At 33.6% G+C, this 19,550-nt stretch overlaps 1 protein-coding gene across 1 annotated transcript in view; it reads left to right on the forward strand.

Moving 5' to 3' along the window:
* EPHA6 (EPH receptor A6) overlaps window positions 1-19,550 on the forward strand; it is a gene marked incomplete at its 5' end in the record, with an annotated part of 209,000 nt that overhangs the window by 49,343 nt on the left and 140,107 nt on the right. Inside the window, one exon of the mRNA XM_011987111.1 lies at window positions 4,464-4,589. Coding sequence (XP_011842501.1) covers window positions 4,464-4,589 — 126 coding nt within the window. The remainder of the gene's footprint in view (window positions 1-4,463; window positions 4,590-19,550) is intronic.

The following is a 19,550-nucleotide window of genomic DNA, read 5'->3' on the forward strand; positions in this document are numbered from 1 at the left end:
CACTCTGTTGGTATACCCCCCTCCCCAATTTTGGAAAACACTAGTATGAAGTAAACTCATTACTGAACAAGGTGTAACAGAAGAGGACCAAACATAGTAACAAGTAATCTTCCTGCACCTCCTCAAACACATATATGTGTGCACATATTTCAAATTGCCAATTCTAAATTTTCTGTCTTTTGTTAAATCGGTGTATCTATTGTCTACTCATAGATCTTAATGGGTATTTGCAAAAATGCAACCTAATGAAAACAATTTGAAGAAGTCATATATCAAACATTTATATTATAGAGGTATTATCCTTATTATTAAACTTTTTGCCATCAAAACTAAATTATTGATATGTAATCTTCAAAGAAGGAAATATTTTCTATGAGGAGTTTCTATATATATGTGAGGGAATCTGCATTAGGAAATTTTATCAATTTATTTCAATTTTATGCTTAAAGATTTCTTTTTAAAGAAACACTAAGACTGTTAAATAATAACAATGGTTTATATTTATAGTCATTTGCTTCATTGAATTCTCATGAACAGCCCATTAGAGTCAGTTATGATTTTCAATTTACAGATGAGGAAATTGAGGCACAAACAGTTTAAGCTCATTGTTAGCCTGTTATCTTTTACACAAAATTTTTTTTGACAATTTGCCTTCAGAGCTGATTTGTTAAGCACATGAGAAAATTTCTTTTCATTTTTATAATTTCAACTTTTATTTTAGATTAAGGAATACATGCGCAGGTTTGTTACATATACAAATGTTTAATGATCCTTAATTTACAACGTAGAGTTATTTAAGGGAGATTGCTACAATATCAAATTTTAAAAGATATTTTGTTTCCTAGAGTTTAACTCAAGCTTGTCCAACCTGTGGCCTGGGAGCCTCGTGTGGCCCAGGATGGCTTTGAATGTGACCCAACACAGATTCCTAAAGTTTCTTAAAATATTATGTGGTTGTATTATGATTTTTTTCTTTTTATTTTATTTTTTTTTTCTTTTCAGCTCATCATCTCTCATTAGTGTTAGTGTATTTTATGTGTGGCCCTAGACAATTCTTCTTCTAATGCGTCCTATGGAAGCCAAAAGATTGGACACCCCTAGTGAAGTGTTAAATATATATACTTTAGGATGATGGGAAGACTGGTTACGCTGTAGGCCAGTTTACTGTCAGATCAGCTGAGTAATCACAATGCTTCCTCAGTTGATCAAGCCAGAGGGAAGCATGCAGGCCACGTCTGCTTCTGCTTTTTTCCCACTGTCTCATTACATGACCTATTAACTAGCAACCTTTTAAAAAAACAATAACAAATAATTCTTTACTCATGTACAGGTTTGTCAGTGGGTACTAGTAGCATTTTGAGACTTTTTTTTTTTTTTTTTTGCAGAGAGTATACCACGTATTTCAACAACTTGAGCCTTCCACTCACTAAATACTGGGAATGCCTTTCCTCAGTCCTAATTTGCAACTCTCCCTACTGGGAAAGTTACCACAAAAGTTGAGAACCACTGCACTAAGGAGAGAATCAAAATCAGAGTTTTAGAAAAGTGTATGTGAAATGACACATTTTGTGTCTTGAACTTGTAACAGCTAGAGGAACATTCTTATTACATATAAAATCTAATTTATATTCACAAATACTCTACGGAATGTAACTAAAAACAAAATATTCATGGAAGTCGACATTGCTCCTGCTACACATTTTAGATTTCATTTACCTTTTAGCTACAATATCATTGAATAATAAATTCCACAATTAGTTAAAAGAAAACAGGCAGAGAGAGTTAGCAACTTAAGCAATTGGGAAAACCAGACTAAAACTAATTTATATCAAACCCCAAAACTTAACACCTGGTGGATTAGCAAACAAGGGAATTATAACAAAGAATTGCTGTTTTTCCTGAATAAATTGCGAAAACTTACTTTAGTGTTTCATGCAGTCTCTGTTGATATAACTGACCTTAAGGAGAAAAATGATAAGGCATTACTATCACATAATATCTCACCTGAGTATATATTCGTGTACGCCAGTCTTTCTATTTTGTTTGTTTTTTTCAGCTGTGAAAAATGACAATTCCTTAAGGAAGAGATGCCATAATAGATAAAAGACCTTTTTACCCATGGTAAAGAAACATAGCAAAGCTATTATGAATGATGCAGGAAGCTTAGGAAAATGAAAGCTACTATTAACTATGACAGGCTGTCACAACAACAAAAACAGTAATCAATGCAATCATAGCAATAAGATAATATTTGTATTAGTTTCTTCCAAAAAGTTAATGGGCATCTTTTCTAAGTGAACAGTTTGGATAATGTTGGCAAAAACAGGAAAAACTCAGATAAAAATCTCAATGTGTAACATATTAACATTATTTGGAGCCACTACTCTACATATTTTTGTTTTTCTTCAAATTTCCTTTAATTTATATCATTTTTATATCATATTTATGTCATTTTTTCTTTGCTCTTCATGATTATGTTATTATTTTTCTTTATGATCTAATATTCTTGAACTGAGTTTCCTATTACTTAGCTTCAATAAATCCATAATCAGCTAAAGTTGCATTATTTTAGCTTTTCACAGCATATAATAAAATCTGCACTCGTCATTATTTTTCCTATTGTAACAATACCATTACTCTTGCAACTTTAAGCAAGACTGCTGTATAAATATATGATCACCCCACTTGGTATTCAATGAGGCACCTTCATTAGAAGTGTTATTTCAGACAATGATGAAACACTGCAATGTGGAAAATGCCTTGTGTGGGAAACACTGCACACAGACACATATTAGCTGTGTGTTCAATGATAAACATTCCATGCACTCACAAGGAAGTTTGTTTCACTACTCCTTGTAAGTTACTTGGGAGCACTTTCTGACTTACCACTTGGCATTCTCGCCCTGTCTCTTCATGTTCAAGGGACTCCAGCTCTTCCTGATAGGACCCTTTCACTAAGGCCCCATAGAATCAACAACAAAACTAGTTTGTTCACTGTATTTTTTTTTTTCTAAGCTTTCTGTAATCCAGTGCACACTGTATGGGCCTCGCCTGTTAAAATACACATTGTAACTTTACTCTTTCATGAAAATATTTCTGAAGATCTAAGAGATGTGAACTTTTCTTTACCAATAACTTTCTCCATGGAAGCAAGATATATATAGTGTACCAAGTTCCTTTAATTCTGACCCAAGTTCAAAGAAGCCTCAAATTTTAACTTATTTTTGGTGGAGAATTTGTGTCAAGATACAGAGTGAGGTCTCTTCACAAACACAGAACTTGCTAAATCTGAGCATGAAAGGAAAGACCCCAGGATTCAAAATGTGAAGCTATGCAGCCTGAGGCATTTCAGAGTGGCTGGATGAAATATATTCTTTACAGTCATCAGTGTAACTTGTTGGTTTTTTTCTTTGGATGGGTTGGGGGGGGCTCTAGTGCAATTTTTACTTTTCATTGGCCATATCAGTTACCAGTGATGCCCATTCACTGATACTGCAAGTGTATTAAATTTTCTTCTGAGTGATTTTAGGATCTTGAGGTTATTAAGACACCAAATTATGATGTTACTATTCCAAAGTGCAAAGTTTCTAACTCATATTCAGAGGATAGCAATCTCCCAAATAAGAATGTATTCATGATTTGATTTTAGTCTAGGGTGGGAAGAGTTTGTCCTGGTAGTCTCCCAACCACGTGGCAGTGACTCCCCTCCTTAGGCCTCAGTTTGTTGATCTAAAATGAATGTTTTTAACTAGATGATTTCCACACTGTTATTTAGTTCTGACATTCTTTTATTCTATGATTCATTGTATAATTTTGTGGATAAATTTCCAAGCCGCTTACTTTTTCTTTACTTTAAAATATCCTTGTTAAAAATGAAAAAGCATGTGGTTTTACCTTTGCAAACTCTCGTGTCTTGTCCCTAACGGAAAAGTATAACAAATTAATGATTGCGTACATCAATGTGCTTGTCCCTGTTGCAAAAATATGTAATTACTGCATGATGTAAAAGTTTTCCTTATTTTAAACAGTAATAGAGATAGACCTAAAGTAAAGCACTGCTCCTGTTGATGCAGCATATATCAGATCTTATCGTTGCTATTTTCTGCATGCCTGTAACTCATGTGGGCGTGAATTCTGCAAATAAACAACATCAATGACTAGCATTTATATCCGTTTTATTATTCCATAGCACAGCTTTATGTTCTAAATGTAGGTTTAGTACTTTTATCTAGCACTCTGATGCTTCTAACCCTCTTTGATTGTAACTAGTTCGGTAGCTTTCTTTTCAAGACACTAAGTTGATTTTATAAATTTATGAGTAAAAATGTATTCCATCCCTTTAATTTTATAACTTCTTTGTAAAATGTGATGTCTTTGTTGATTTTAGGTTTTATTCCATGTAAATGATCAATGCTTTTCCATAAAGAAGACTTTGATTAATGTCAATTTTTATCTCTTAAAAGGATCCTTCCCGGCCATTGGGGTGGAGGCGTTTTGCCCCAGCTTCCTGAGGGCAGGGTTTTTAAATAGCATCCAGGCCCCGCATCCAGTGCCAGGGGGAGGATCTTTGCCCCCCAGGATTCCTGCTGGTAGGTATTTCAGGTGAAGTTTTCTGCCACCATATACAGCAGTAGGACTCTGGTCATAGTTGATAGGCCCCAAATACAAAATGAGTATTTCTTACATTTATTGTGGAAAAGAAGTATAAGTGACTGCTTAAATGCAGGAACCATATTCATAATACCAAATGCTGTGATAATGGCACAAAGGAAGTGGAAGAAGAATTTGGACTCTGAGCACCCAATTTGCATGTGCTGCCTCCTTTTCTGAAAAATTTTTTTACTTAAGTAAGAATTAGAGCTTCAGATTCAAAATGTGTCACTCAAGAGTAAACAAGGATGGACTTCAGACACTTTACCACTTGGAATTGGCCAGAAAAGTGAATTAAAAAATAAGTGTTCTTGACAGAAAGAGTAATTTCATAGAGTTGATAAAGACTTAATTAAAGTATCCTTTCATTACAGAAAAAAATGATTTGAAGAAACCAGAAAGTAGCAACCTGAAAGACATTTTTTAGAATATACATTAATATGCATTTTTCCCTAAAAATGCCAATCTGACCAAAGCTGTATTTTATTGAGATAAACAAAATATAGGATACTGAGCATTTAAAAATGCAATTTCAAATTTACTAAAACATTTTGCAGGTTTTACATGGCATGATTGTAATTACAATTTGTTTCTTCCCTGACATTTAGTAAAATATCTAGCTGCCTTCCTTCATTGAACCTAAAGGATGCCATCTTACTTTACATTTTATATGTGTCTTAGGAAAATAGAATTTGAATGTCAATTCTTGGAGTTTTAAAATCATAATTCTTGTGATTTTTATTAAAACTAATAATAATGCTAAAAAATTTATTGTAATGACATCAGTGTACTCAGGAGAGCTGGCCCAGCCTGCTATGTAATTTGAACACTTGAACAGACTGGGAAATCCAATAAAAGCAAAAATCCCAACAATGCACATTTCTTGTCCTTGTTAGCATAATTATACCAACAAATCTTAAGACCATTATACACTGATATTTTTCCTTTGCCTTTCAATTACTCTTTTCTACTTAATTAAAGCATATAAATATGCTTTGATGTCATTTAGCTTCATCTCTGGATAGTTTATTGATGTGGTTAGATACTTTGTGGCCAAGAATACCACTGAAAAAGCAGAAACCAAAATTACACGAGTTAAAAGGTTATAAATTTTCACTTTATTGGGTGTTATATTGCCCTTTTTCTCCTTAGAGACAGAAATGATAACAATTGTACAGAAATTTTGTTGTTGATGATGTTGTTGCAAAGGATTAGAAAAAAAAAACTAAGGCAAGCTCTCAGAGTTAACTGCAAATATAAACATGTAGCTTTCATATATAATTAATATCTCAGTGATTGGAATTTAGAAGATGAGCAGATTGCGTAGAGTTTAATGGCCTAACCCTTAACTCTTAGTAACAAATCTTGGTCAAGTCAGATATGTTTGGCAGAAATGACATTATGAAGTTTAGTAGTGACTTGAATTATTCAATATCACTGTTAGAAAACAAAAAACCTTTGTCATTTAGCTACTGAGAATGACAGAAGCAAGATGACTGTTCTTTAACACATACAGAAACGACTTTCCACAGAGGGATCTAAGAGAACATTCTAGCACTCTACTCTTCTAGGCTTTAAGCCAAATTTGCCTCGAGCTTTCATAGGAGAGAAAACTCAGTTCAGTTTTCATGACTTACATACAAATCAGGTGTAACAAAATTGCTTCATAAAAAATTTATAGATCTAAACTTGTCCCTGTTTCCACAAACTGAAATTAACTCAACACACTTTTCCTGGCTTATATCATTTTGATAAGTCATCTCTGTACATTTTGTGTAATACTTTTTTGGTAATGACTGCTACTATTTCAGAAGTTTTTTTAATCCTTTCTTGTTCAACTATAGCTTATTTCCCAAGATTTTTTTTTTAATTTTGCATAAAGAGGAATGAAGCTGTAATCATGAGAAGTTTTATTGTTTTATATTTTCTTAAAAAACAACTAAAGTATTTCTTTGCCATCTAATAGCTGAATTAATACCCTTCAGGTTTCAGACATCAATTTGAAGGCAGCAAGCAGTTTCTCCCATGGCCCATACCATGACACTTTAAACACTCAGCTGAAGGTTGGTGCCCACCGGGCAGCAGTAAACTCACTTTCTACCAATTGATTATCTGTCACACGACTTTAACGGTCACATAAGACATTTTCTCTATCAGTCAAGAAATGTAAACACCTGTTCTAGTGCTAATTTAGCTCCCAATTGCTTATGAGAATCAAATTTAAAAGAGATACGTGACTATGTCTTATATAGAATAGTTTTTTGCTTCACCTCACACTGTGCTCTTAAAGAGCAGTATTTCTACAGTGCTTACCTTTACACTAACCATCATAATAACAGATTCATCGAATCACGAGACCCAGAAAGCAGACAAGCCTGAAGTTAGTATTTATGCAACAGTTGTCAACTGTTTATAGGTTTCTCATTTCTAAAAAGGTCAAAGTAAAGGGTTATTCTTCTTAGTTTCAGATGGAGGAAAACACCAGGAAGTACTAGCTGAAAATTGAATAGCAAGTATATCAACACAATTAACAGAATGCATTTGTGTAGTAGTCACCTGATACAGGAAGAAATCACAGAAGGCCGGGTTCAGTGGTTCATGCCTGTTTTCCCAGCAGTTTTGGGAGGCCAAGGCGGGTAGATCACCTGAGGTCAGGAGTTAGAGACCAACCTGGCCAACATGGTGAGATGCCATCTCTACTAAAAATACAAAAAATTAGCCGGGCATGGTGGCGGGCACCTGTAATCCCAGCTACTTGGGAGGCTGAGGCAGGAGAATCGCTTTATCCCGGGAGATAGAGGTTGCAGTGAGCCGAGATGGTGCCACTGCACTCCAGTCTGGGCAACAAAAGCAAAACTTCACTTTCTTTTTTCTCCAAAAAGAAAAAAAGGAAATCACAGGAGAGGAGAGGAGAGGAAGGGAAGGAGAAAAGAGAGGGGAGGATAAAGGAAAGAAGAGAATGGGGAAGGAGAAGAGAAATTAGAAATGATGTAACTCCAAAATTATATTTTTAAAGGAAAGTCTTCCTCCACTATATTTATTACTATTTAAATCAAATTCTACCTCCTTGAAAAGAATGTGTCCCTCTTTTAAATAAGTTATCAGACATATTCTCTAAAATAATAAGCTTGCTCTCTTTGCTCCACGTAGTTATTTCTTTAACTTAATTGTGTGGTCAAATAATATTTGAAAGTGTTTTAGAATATTTTTATATGCCATAGAGTATTGAGTATACATAGTCTTAGACTAGTGGATCACATTATGACAGATTTCACCTCTACCCAAATCCACTATATTTTTGGCAGTTTGATGTTTGCCATACACAAATGATAGGAGAAAAATAAAGCATTAAAAATAAAATTCTGCATTAATAGTGATGGATAACACATAGAAATTTCACGAATTCACTTTTCTTTGTCACTTCTTAGCAGTAACTATCTGACATCATATGGTGTTTTAAATCTACATAAAATGCAACCATTACAATATGTCTCAAAAATTAGACCTACCTATAAGATGTAAAGGCATGTTTATCATCTGCTAATCACTCAGCAAATCACATCTTAAGATTGAATGTGTTTCTATCAACAAAATTTTAGCCTACATTTTTCTGTCAGTTTTCTATCAGTTGTGAGACTTGATAACTTTTTTACTAATGAAGTAACTCATATATATATATATAATGAAGTTACTCATGTATATATGAATATATATCTGTATATATGAGTTATGTTAGTTTAAGGTATACTTTTGAGTTTGGACTAGTATCTATTCCATATATATCTATGGAATAGATATATATGTATATATGCTAGAGTGGAGTATAGATATATAGAGAGCTATACAGAGAGATAAATATGGAATATATGTGTTTGTGTGTGTGTATATATATATATGGATATGGATTAGATGGTAGACCAAACTCAAATGTATACCTTAAACTAACAAGTTTTGTCAATTGTAAGAGAAGTCTATAAAAGAGAGAACTAGGAAATAGGCAACATGTGGGATTTGGAAATAGGTTGTGAGGGAATAAAATCAGTGTTGAATATCTCCCTAATACTTCCTTCGTGGTTAATCGTAGCAGTTCTTTAGTTATTGAATAAATGTTCTCTGAGGTACCCTCTCTGTTTGCCTGCCTGTGCTTTAGGTACAATGCTGTATGTGTAACACCTCTTTTGACATTTTTACCTGAGCTTCTCTTCATTCTATGATTTGTGTTAGGTGCAAAGGAAATGGCAAAGATAGCGTGAGACTTCCTCTCTGCTATTCTGAATCAACTAACAGGAAAATTATGAACACATGTGTATTCAAAAACTGTATTTGCAATTACTGAGTCTATAATTAAGAATAATGTTTAAGGGCTGGGCGCGGTGGCTCACGCCTGTAATCCCAGCACTTTGGGAGGCTGAGGCGGGCGGATCATGAGGTCAGCAGATCCAGACCACCCTCGCTAACATGGTGAAACCCCGTCTCTACTAAAAATACAAAAAAAATTAGCAGGACGTGGTGGTGGGCGCCTGTAATCCCAGCTACTTGGGAGGCTGTGGCAGGAGAATTGCTTGAACCCGGGAGGCGGAGGTTGCAATGAGCCGAGATCGCGCCACTGCACTCCAGCCTGGGCGACAGAGCGAGACTCTGTCTCAAAATAATAATAATAATAATAATAATAATAATGATGATGTTTAATATTATTTATTTATCCGTTGGAAAGAGATTTGGATGAGCCTTATACTCAAATACCAAACATTCTGACAGCCTCACTGCTATTCTGAGTAGCCATGTTAGAAAATGGATTAACAACCCGGATTTCTGTAAACCACATATCCAATAATTTCATTTCTATAGCAAAGGACATGCAGTCCTGAGCCAACATTAAAATGTCTTTACAGTCCACTAACAATGTTTATCAATATTTTCCTTTCCATATTTCATGTGAAATCCTATCTGGGCTGAAGTCAGGGAAAATATTGCATTCACTATTATCCAGTCAAAAAAATATTTTTATTCAGAAAGTATATAGCTTAGATGTTGCAGATGAGCCAGGAATGATAAATACATTTGAAGCTATAGAAAATCTAGGATCTGTTGCATATAATAATATCAAATTTTGATGCATATAGAGAACTATAGAAAAGTAGTAATGCAAATATATAAGACTGGGTGGCAGACTTTGGGGAAATGTACACTGAGCTAAGGAAAATTGGCATAAACTCCATATGCCAAGAAAAGTCAACAGTGGAAAAGTATCTGCATTTTAAATATGATCAAATCGTACTTCAGAAAAATCAAAGTGAATCATTTTATTTCTTCATGTTTTTAGACTTTCTTTAAAAAATTAGTACCTTTTCTTTGGATTCACAATTTGGCATTTCAAAATTAATTACTTATGACAAAACAATTTCTGTTGGCTAAATTCTTCCAGTTATATTGAAGTATTTTTCTTTAGCATATATTTTGTATTTAACAATATTTTGTTGTAATAAGTTTATACAACATAAGATACAGTGGCATACTTTTTAAGTAAGAGACTTTTAATGGGGAGATTTTCTTTTTTAATTGAAGGGTACATATTTTAGACATTTCTGCAGTTGAGAATGCTGCTAATTACCCTAGATGATGTATGTGTGAGTGTGTGTACACACTTAAACCAAAACTACTTATAAAGGAAATCAGAAAAACTAGATTAAATATACAAAGTAAAATCCTGAATAAATCATTCAAAATATAAAATATAATAAAAATGAAGTATTTATCTGGATTACTAACTCCTAGTTTCTTTATTCCTTGCCATTTAGATGATATCAAAAACACCAGTACAGGCCTTACTTAACACCCATCTGCACAGTTCTCCCCAGAGAACCCTCCCCCTCTAAAATTTGTGCAGCTGCAGGCTTCAGAAGAAAACATTGCAGACGGCAGCTGTCATAAAACTAGGATGGAGATTCTGAGCCAGGTGTGGGTGAGACACCAACATTATTGCTATTTCAGGGGTGGGGAGAAGATAGAGACGATAAGGTCACTGATGGAATGACAAACAGAACACACCGGCAAACCAAAGCACAAAGGAGGGTGACATCAGTGATTGCATTCTACTTACACAACCCCAAACAACCCCTCTAAAATATTCGCAACGCTGTTGGTGCTAGGTTAGAGGATTATTTTAAAATGTCTGTTTAGGATACACTCTACAACAAATGCAAAGGGAGCTAACCAGATAATGTCGAGGTTGCATTCCGGTGGCTCACTCTTGCTTAAAGTCAGTGGGTTCCAAAGAGCATGTACATCATCTTTGGTTCTTTGGTTTACTTGAGGAGAAATACATGGTACGTTACAAAATGATATAGAGTTTAAGGAAGGCAAGTTCAAGGTATCCATTGGAATAAGAAAAATCAGGATGGAAGCATATATAAAATGGAAGGTATAATTTAAACCTTCAAATGACATTCAGTTTATAAAAACTTTATTGCAGAGTTTATGAGTTTAAGGACTCCTGTGGACTGATTATTATGATACTGTGGTACAGGTCATGAACTCAGATTCTTTTTGGATTTTATACTTTATTTCTTGGCCAAAAATAAGACTCCTCATTATAAACCAGGTGAAAACTCAGCAGTTATTTAACCTTCTTCGCCAACCCTGATTTTCAAAATCCAATGAAGGCTTCACTCTTTTCCCCAAGAAAATGGACATGTGATCATGTATGTAAGTGTTTACATACAATTTCAGGAGGTCTCTGGACACCCTAAAGTTCACACACAAAGAACCCCTGGTTCTAAAGAATTCAGTGTTCTATATATAAAGTTAGGCTTAACTGACATAAGTGAGCATCATCTTTATGTAAGACTGGCAGTGCATTTAAAAAAAAAAACTGCATGATGCATTTGATATCAAGCTCTTGAGCAGCACAAAGAAAATTTTTATTTTTCTCCTGCCAGAAAGACATGGAAAATCTTGAAAGAGCCTTTAAGTAATCTCTAGATTTTTTAGTAGTTGTTCTTTTTACCTTCTCTATTTTCAGAATTTTTAAATAGTTCTAGCCTTTGGCCTTAACTAAGCCTTCTTATTAGCATAAATGTTTCTTTTATCTTAATATCATTTGAATAAGTTTGAATCTTAAAAATAGATATTTTAATATATATATATGTATATATATATGGCTATTTAAATTCTCCATTGAGAACATACCCACTCCCTAGAGATCTTCATGTTTTATTATTACAGATTGTGCCATTTATTTTGGTCCTATTCAAAGAAACTATCAGCACTTTCAAAAGATGGATTCAAGAATCATTTTCTTCTTACAAAGAAAAATTCTGAAAATCCTTACATGGTTTTCTAAGTTAGTTGAGTCTCCATGTAATCAGTATTCACTATTTGTGCTCATTGGTATTGCTTTGTGAGTTTTCACCTTAATTGGGAACATAATAGGAAACTAAGCTGCTCAGCTGGCTCTTCCTTTCCAGAGAACCATGTTGATCCACACAGGATAGCATACATGCCCTCATGGGATGCTGGACCACTTAAGAATATAACTAACATGGAGACAGACCAGCCCTGCTATAAAACATGCGTTGGCTCAGGCTTCATTGTTTTGCTTTGTAGGACAAATCACAGTGGAAGCTGCCCTATGACACCATGTTGGCTTTTCATATTTCTGTTCACAGAGGTCTTAACAGAGAGTGCATTTATCAAAGCTGAACTTTTTAAAAATTAAATATCTTGAAAGAGTTGCAGAAAAGATTAAGAAATAAATAGTAACTTGCCTGGTGCATTGGGGGGTAGGGGGAAGGAAAGTAGTCGGTGGTTTAATTATGTCATATGTATGACTATTTAACAAATGTTTTGCCATTATAATTAAAATCACTCTGTAAATTACCTACATAGTTAGAATACATGAAATATGTTCTGTTTAGGGGTTTATTTTATTTTTAAATTTTCTGATAATTTTCTTTTGACAGTGAATGATACAGAAGAGCAGAAAGCAAAATATTTGAACACTCATTTAATAATAAGAATTTTTCAAGCCAGAAGTAAAGCATAGCATTTGAAATACTACTGGAAAATATGATGCTTTCTACCGAAAGCTTAGGGACTCTCTTAAAATATTTAGAATGTAACACTTGCCCTAGTGTCTTCCCCAGAGTTTTTGCAAAAGCATATCACATTGCTGCTCTTAAATATTCTTACATATGCCTCTTATATAACTGAAATTTCAACTGCTAAGCCTTGTCTTTTTAAGCCAAATTTGAGAATATTAATATAAGACATTTATTTTTAATGGAACCTTAAGATTATTATCATAAACTGATGTTTGAGAAAGCAAAATCTGAAGGTTTTTCCAGCCAGTGCCCTTAGTACATATTTCCTCTTTGTGTAGAGCGTTTTACAGCTTTGTAGGCCTTTAAAATCCTGGAATTTCTCAACAAAATATCCTGGGGAGCAACACAGTGCCTGGTTCATAATACCCTTCCAGGATGTTTCTAGGATAAGACATGGAGATTTGGGGTAATGCTTTATGCTCCTCAAACTACTAATGGAGACATTACTTTGAGGTATAAGGACATGGCCAAGCATTCAGACTCTGGAGCCAGATTGCCTGGCTTTAAGCCTTGCGCTGCCAACTACTCACTGTGTGTCCTTAGGCAAGTTGCTTAAACTCTCAGTGCATCAGTAACCTTACATGTTTAATTGAGCTAATAATTACACTTGCCACAAGGGTCAATATGAGGATTAAATGAGTTTAAACATGTAAAACCCATAGAACAGTGCCTAGCATATTGAAGAACTTATAAAAAATTATTCTTACCTGCATGCTGATTTAGAGTAGTATCTATTTTTAAATTATACAAATGGATTTTAAAGAAGAAAACCAAGAACTAAAGCAGCATATATTATTTATTTGACATGTAATTTAATTTAGTTTTGAACTTACACATTATGCAGTATTTTAAGACATGAAAATTCCTTGCTGTGTTTTTTGTTGCTACCTAATAGTAATTCAACTATTGATTATTACATAACCACTTCCTTCATAATTTTGAGAAAGCAAAAAGTCACAAATAATTTCAAAAGATATGCTTTTAATTTGTATATCACCGTTACTTTTCTAAATGTGAATGTAATACAAAATCAAGAAAGACATTCTTAAAAACTCATTTGTTATTAAAATTTTTCAGCATAGTTAGTATCTTACAGTAAAAACAATCCAACATGAGGCAAATTTGGCAGTAACTTTCATTGTTAACAAGACACTTTTAGTTAAGGAGAAACCTTTTTTCCTATATGGTAATTTCTAGTAGGAAGAAGGACATCACTGAATATTACTGAGGTCAACAGATGCAGATGGCATGCCACTGCTCTCTGGAACTGGCAGGAAAATCATGTTTTGTTTCTCCAGCCTCACACCTTTCATTTACTCTAACAAATCTAGATGAAGAAATGTTACTGTTTTCATAAATGCAGATCACCTCTCCTAATTTTTGCTCAGCTCTTTTATCACTAAAGTATTTTTTTTTCAGTATTTTTCCAAGGGTATTTTGCTTATCACTTAATTTTAAAAAGCAAATGACATAAATTAAGGGGGAAAATGGAATCGAATCATAAACTGAGGGTTTTCAAATAGCTCTAAGATTAAAACCATCAATTCTAAATAAACCATAAAGCATGTTACAGGCAAAAATCTGTAAACAGAGTGCAGAAGATACAACACAGATTGTTAATGAGAATAAGAACCTACTTTTAGCAGATGTTATTGTTAAGAAACTATGTATTATGTTATTTAAAATAGGAAAATACTCTTTAAAGTATTTTACTCTACTCTGAGAAACCATCTTGTTCATTGAAGCAATTTCAAACCTGTCAATTTCAGGCATATACGATTTAAATGGACCTTTGAGACCATCCAGAGAGCTCCTAAATTTACTAACACTAGTCATTCTATTAATGAACCTTATTAGCTCTGCAAGCCACTTCTTAGCTTAGGATTCAACATCTAGTCAGTAAGGTAACATATAATACTCAACATATAGCCATTCATTTAATTAACCGTTATTGGGTGATTCAGTGTTCAGCATTGGGTTCTTTTCTCTGTTTTAAGCACATTATCCTTTTCATCTCACCACCCTAAGGAGGAGGTTATAATAATATGCCTATATATAATAAAATCAATAATAATAACCAAATGAGGAAATTAAAATGTGCCAATGAGAAATATATAATATTCAAATGAAGAAACAGAGACAGTGAGTTGAAAAGTGAGTTATAAAAGGTTACTTGTCCAAAGGGGAAAACATCTCCAATATCAGGCTATGTGACTCTAATCTTACAACTTCAACTGTACTGTGCTGGGCAGGCAAAATATAGAGTAAGCCATCATCCTAGTTTGCCTGGGACACAAGAATTTTAGTGCTAAAACTGGAAGTTTACTGCATCATATGAAACATGTAACTAGCAATAATTTTACTTTACTTAGCCAAAGATGATGAAATAATTTTCATGTCAATACCAATCTGCGATAAAGTATAAAAATTTTCTATTTTTTAAAACTTTTTGTGACATAGTGTGCAAACATAACAATACAGAAGCAGCTACCTATGCACAAAAGGAAAGGAAAGTAGATGGACATCAACATTTTAGTGACAAACATTATGCTAATTATATATTTTCTCACCTGATTATTGCAAAAATGTTATGTAGTACATGATATTATTCTCATTTTATATATGCAAAAACTGAAAGAGCTAAAGTAACTTCCCTAAGATCATGCAACTGCTAGGTAGTGGAGCTGAAATTTGAATTTTGCTGTCTTCACAACAATAGTTTTGATAATGTAAGTAATTTATGATTAAAAAATATTGATTTGCCATTCTGTTATTTCAGTAAATCTTTTGTAGGTCTGGAAATATTCTTAGAGAACATTCATATGTGTGTGTTCCTTCTGACATTCAATTCAAAAAATATAAAATTGAATACCTACTCTATGCCTAGCTCTGTGCTTAGATAGCGACCTTACAGAGAAGAATTGGGCATTAAGTCCTGAGTTCAAGGCCACTTTAGAATGGGAGACAGACACCTATGTTGTGAACATTAATACTCTACCATAAGTGTTCTAAAATTGATTGAGATATAAAGGGAGGAGAAAGTAAACAATCAAGACTTCCTAAAACAGAGAGAAATTCATAGGAGAATTTACAATGGAGATGATATTTAAGCTGCTTGTTTTAAAAGTATATGATTTTTGTCAAGTAGAGGTAATGAGAAGGCAGTCTTCCAAAGAAGAGAGGAAGATACAAGTAAAGTAATATTCAGGAAATTATGAATCACCAAGAGAAATTGAAAAAGAGCCATAAATTATTTGCCCAGGCTAAAGTCAAGAAGGGTATTTCCTAGATTTTCTTCTATGATTTTTATAGTTTGAGTTCTTACATTTAAATCTTTAATGCATCTTGGGTTAATTTTTGTGTATAGTGAAAAGTAGGAGTCCAGTTTCATTCTTCTGCATATGGCTAGCCAGTTATCCCAGCACCATTTGTTGAATAGGGAGTCCTTTCACTATTGTTTGTTTTGTCAGTTTTGTCAGAGATCAGATGGTTAGGGTGTGTGGCTATTTCTGGATTCTCTATTATTTTCCATTGGTCTATTTTCCTGTTTTTGTACCAGTACTCTGCTGTTTTGGTTACTGTTGTTTTATAGTATAGTTTGAAGTTGGATAATGTGATACCTACAGCTTTGTTCTTTTTGCTTGCACTTGCTTTGGCTATCTGGGTTCTTGATGGTTCCACATGAATTTTAGAATAGTTTATTTCTAATTCTGTGAAAAATGAGGTTGGTAATTTCATGGGAATATCATTGAGTCTGTAAATTACTTTGGGCAGTATAGCCATTTAAATGATATCGGTCTTTCAGTTTGTGAGCTTGGAGTGTTTTTCCATTTATTCATTTCATTTCTGATTTATTTCAGCAGTGTTTTGTAGTTCTGTTTGTAGACATCTTTCACTTCCTTGATTAGCTGAAAAACAGGAGATATGGGAACAGGGTGAAGTAAAAGGTGAAACTAGAAATGAAGGTAGAGAAGAGATTGTAAATGAACTTAATTACCAAGCAATTTAGACTTTAATTCCGCAATAAACAATGCAGTCTTAAAATAGGGGAATGAGGCATTAGCCCTTTTTACTAATTGGCTGTTTAATTATTTCTAGTGCCCTTTGTACTGTACACCCTGTGAGAGCAGAGATCTTACATTGACTGATGATGTGTCTCCAGAACCCAGAAGAGTACTTGCTGCCTAGTAGGCATTTAAAAAATTTTTTTGTGTCACTGAATGTTCAAAAACAATGATTTTGCAAGAGTTAGCTTACAATGGGGTACCAGATAGGAGCAAAGAAACCAGTAAAATATTACTGAGCAAGAGAAAGCAAAGGCAGAATATGGGCAGTGGCAATAGATTTTATGTAAAATCAACAGAACTTCATAATTTATGAACTAGAAAGGGTTTAATAAAGTGAGAAGTCCAATGTCACAAAAGAGTTTCAAACCTGGATAACTAGATGGATGGTGATGTTTTAAGAACACGGGATTATTAGAGGAAAAGAAAGTTCAAGGGAAATGTTAAAAGTTTGGATTTGAACTGAATGAGGATGAGATGTATTTTGAATGTGATCTGATAATCATCAGGCAACACTATAAGAGGAAAATAGTTCTTTAATTTGAGTACTTATGTGAATAAAAACAATGATTTAATATAATATAACTGTGTTCAAATGGCATAATCCATGTCTTCTGAGTGCCTTGGAGGCATAAGAATATTTCATTTATTATCAAACCCATTTGAGATTATAATTGTAATTCACTGTCTCTACAACAGAAACGTGGAAGGTAGAAATAGATTAAATAACTGGTCCAAAGAGTCCTGAATTGCAACTGGGGGGAAAAAATACAGGCGCTCTAACTGTCAATCTAAGTTATCACCACAAATTTTATTAACTGGTAGACAAAATATAAACTTGATAGAATGTTAAATAACTGAATGATCTAAACTGGAATAGAGTTTTGAGGTTGTTGAGATTTGTTTTGATTCTTCATTTTACTGACTGCACATTAGAAATTGCCAGACTGATAGAGCATACTACATCCAGCACAAACTCATTACTTATATGAAAATGTTAAATCTCTCTTATCCTCTTTTTTCACAAATATTCTCTGAGGCAAAAAAAAAAAAAAAAAAAAAAAAGGATTTCACTGGCAAAATACTTTAAACAGGGTATCTATGGAACATTTAAAGAATTATTTTGTTTTCTTTAACAACAACATAAGAAAAGTGTAGTCTTATGATTATATAGTTTATCGACACCACCTTTATCAAAATCATCAGAAGTATTACGGAACATTTAAAAAATATATATTGGTCGATACTCCCTTAAAGTCTTAATGTAAGAAAATAATTTTTCTTGTCTATAACAGAAAAGTATGATAAGGGGTTTTTGCAATCCATTGTCTCCAGAATATCAGTAACTGATTTCTTAGAGTATCTTCATTCAAATGCCATTTAAAATATATAACCATTTCTGGGATATTTATGAAGGAAAACCTAAGAAATTCAGTTTGGTGACTTGTAAAGTATCTTTGAAAGTCTCTTAAATCAAATACATGAGACTTGAAGTGATCTGGGGATTTCAAGAATTGACTAATTCAAGAAGCCTGGTTTGTCCACTGACTTTAGTATGATGCAAATACTAAGATGATTCTGTGACATGAGGCACAAGGGGTGACTGGCTAAAATTGTACAAAGGGAAATAAGGTGTAACATTTTGAAAATTTAGAAAGAGATAATAAATTACTTCCAAATATATCTTCCAAGAACAATAATGCAATATATAGTTTTTACATATTGGAAAACACCAAAAAACACTGTTGCCAATAGACTTCTCTCACCTAAAACAGATTTAAAGATTAACATCCTAATTTCCATAATTTCCCTTGTACTTATCTGTTTTCTTGATTATAAAACGTAATAATGGATTGTAAAGTTGCTTATCATCTTCACAGTATGACTAGCTTCTTCCCCGTTGAAAACCAAAACAAATTACAGGCTAGATGGAGCAGTAGTTTAAAAAAAAAAAAAAATTCTTAGTTCAATTAACAGCTATTCTCAGTTGATGCTACTACACAAGATACAAAAGATTAAGAGTTCAAATGCGAAACTTCTAATTCACAGGAAACCAGGGAAGTCTTCATTTGATTCTTTATTATTCTTAATGAGAAGATAGAACTTGTCACTGATGAATTTTAAGATTGCCTAAAGTATCTCCCAAAGAGTTATAGATGGAACTAATTTCGAAGTACTGTGTATTCACATAAATCAGATCCTGCTGAAATACTCCAGAGTCAGTTTCTTAGGAATTATAAAATCAAGAAAAGTTAACTTGTTTTCATGAAGCACCTACTATGATTAGGTCCATGGCAAGTGACCATGAGAAACCCAGTGAATGAGGATACAAAGCATTATGGGAAAATAAGAAAGAAAAACAACTTAATATAAAAACATGCACAACATGTCATAGTGTACACAATAGATGTGATGGAAATGAAACTGTAAGAACGATCACTGTGAGAGACTTTTAGGGAAGAGGTGTGTTGTATAAATTCTAAGGGAGTAGGGAGAGATGGTGAGATTAGAGAGAGAAGCAAATTAGGAGATTATCCTGGCAGGTGACTACACAAGTAAAGGAAGAAGGAGACAGGATTAAATAAATAGAAGAACTAATAACAACTGGTAGAGCCGTGGATACAAAGGCTAGTTAGGAAAGATGAGGTGCATCACTGGAAAGAATTGACTAACAGGGTGAGACTTGGAGCTTTTATCTATAAATGCTTTCTGAAAGGCACCTATAGCATAATGG

Source organism: Mandrillus leucophaeus, unplaced genomic scaffold (genome assembly GCF_000951045.1).
Source record: "Mandrillus leucophaeus isolate KB7577 unplaced genomic scaffold, Mleu.le_1.0 Scaffold1080, whole genome shotgun sequence".
Classification (NCBI taxonomy): domain Eukaryota; kingdom Metazoa; phylum Chordata; class Mammalia; order Primates; family Cercopithecidae; genus Mandrillus; species Mandrillus leucophaeus.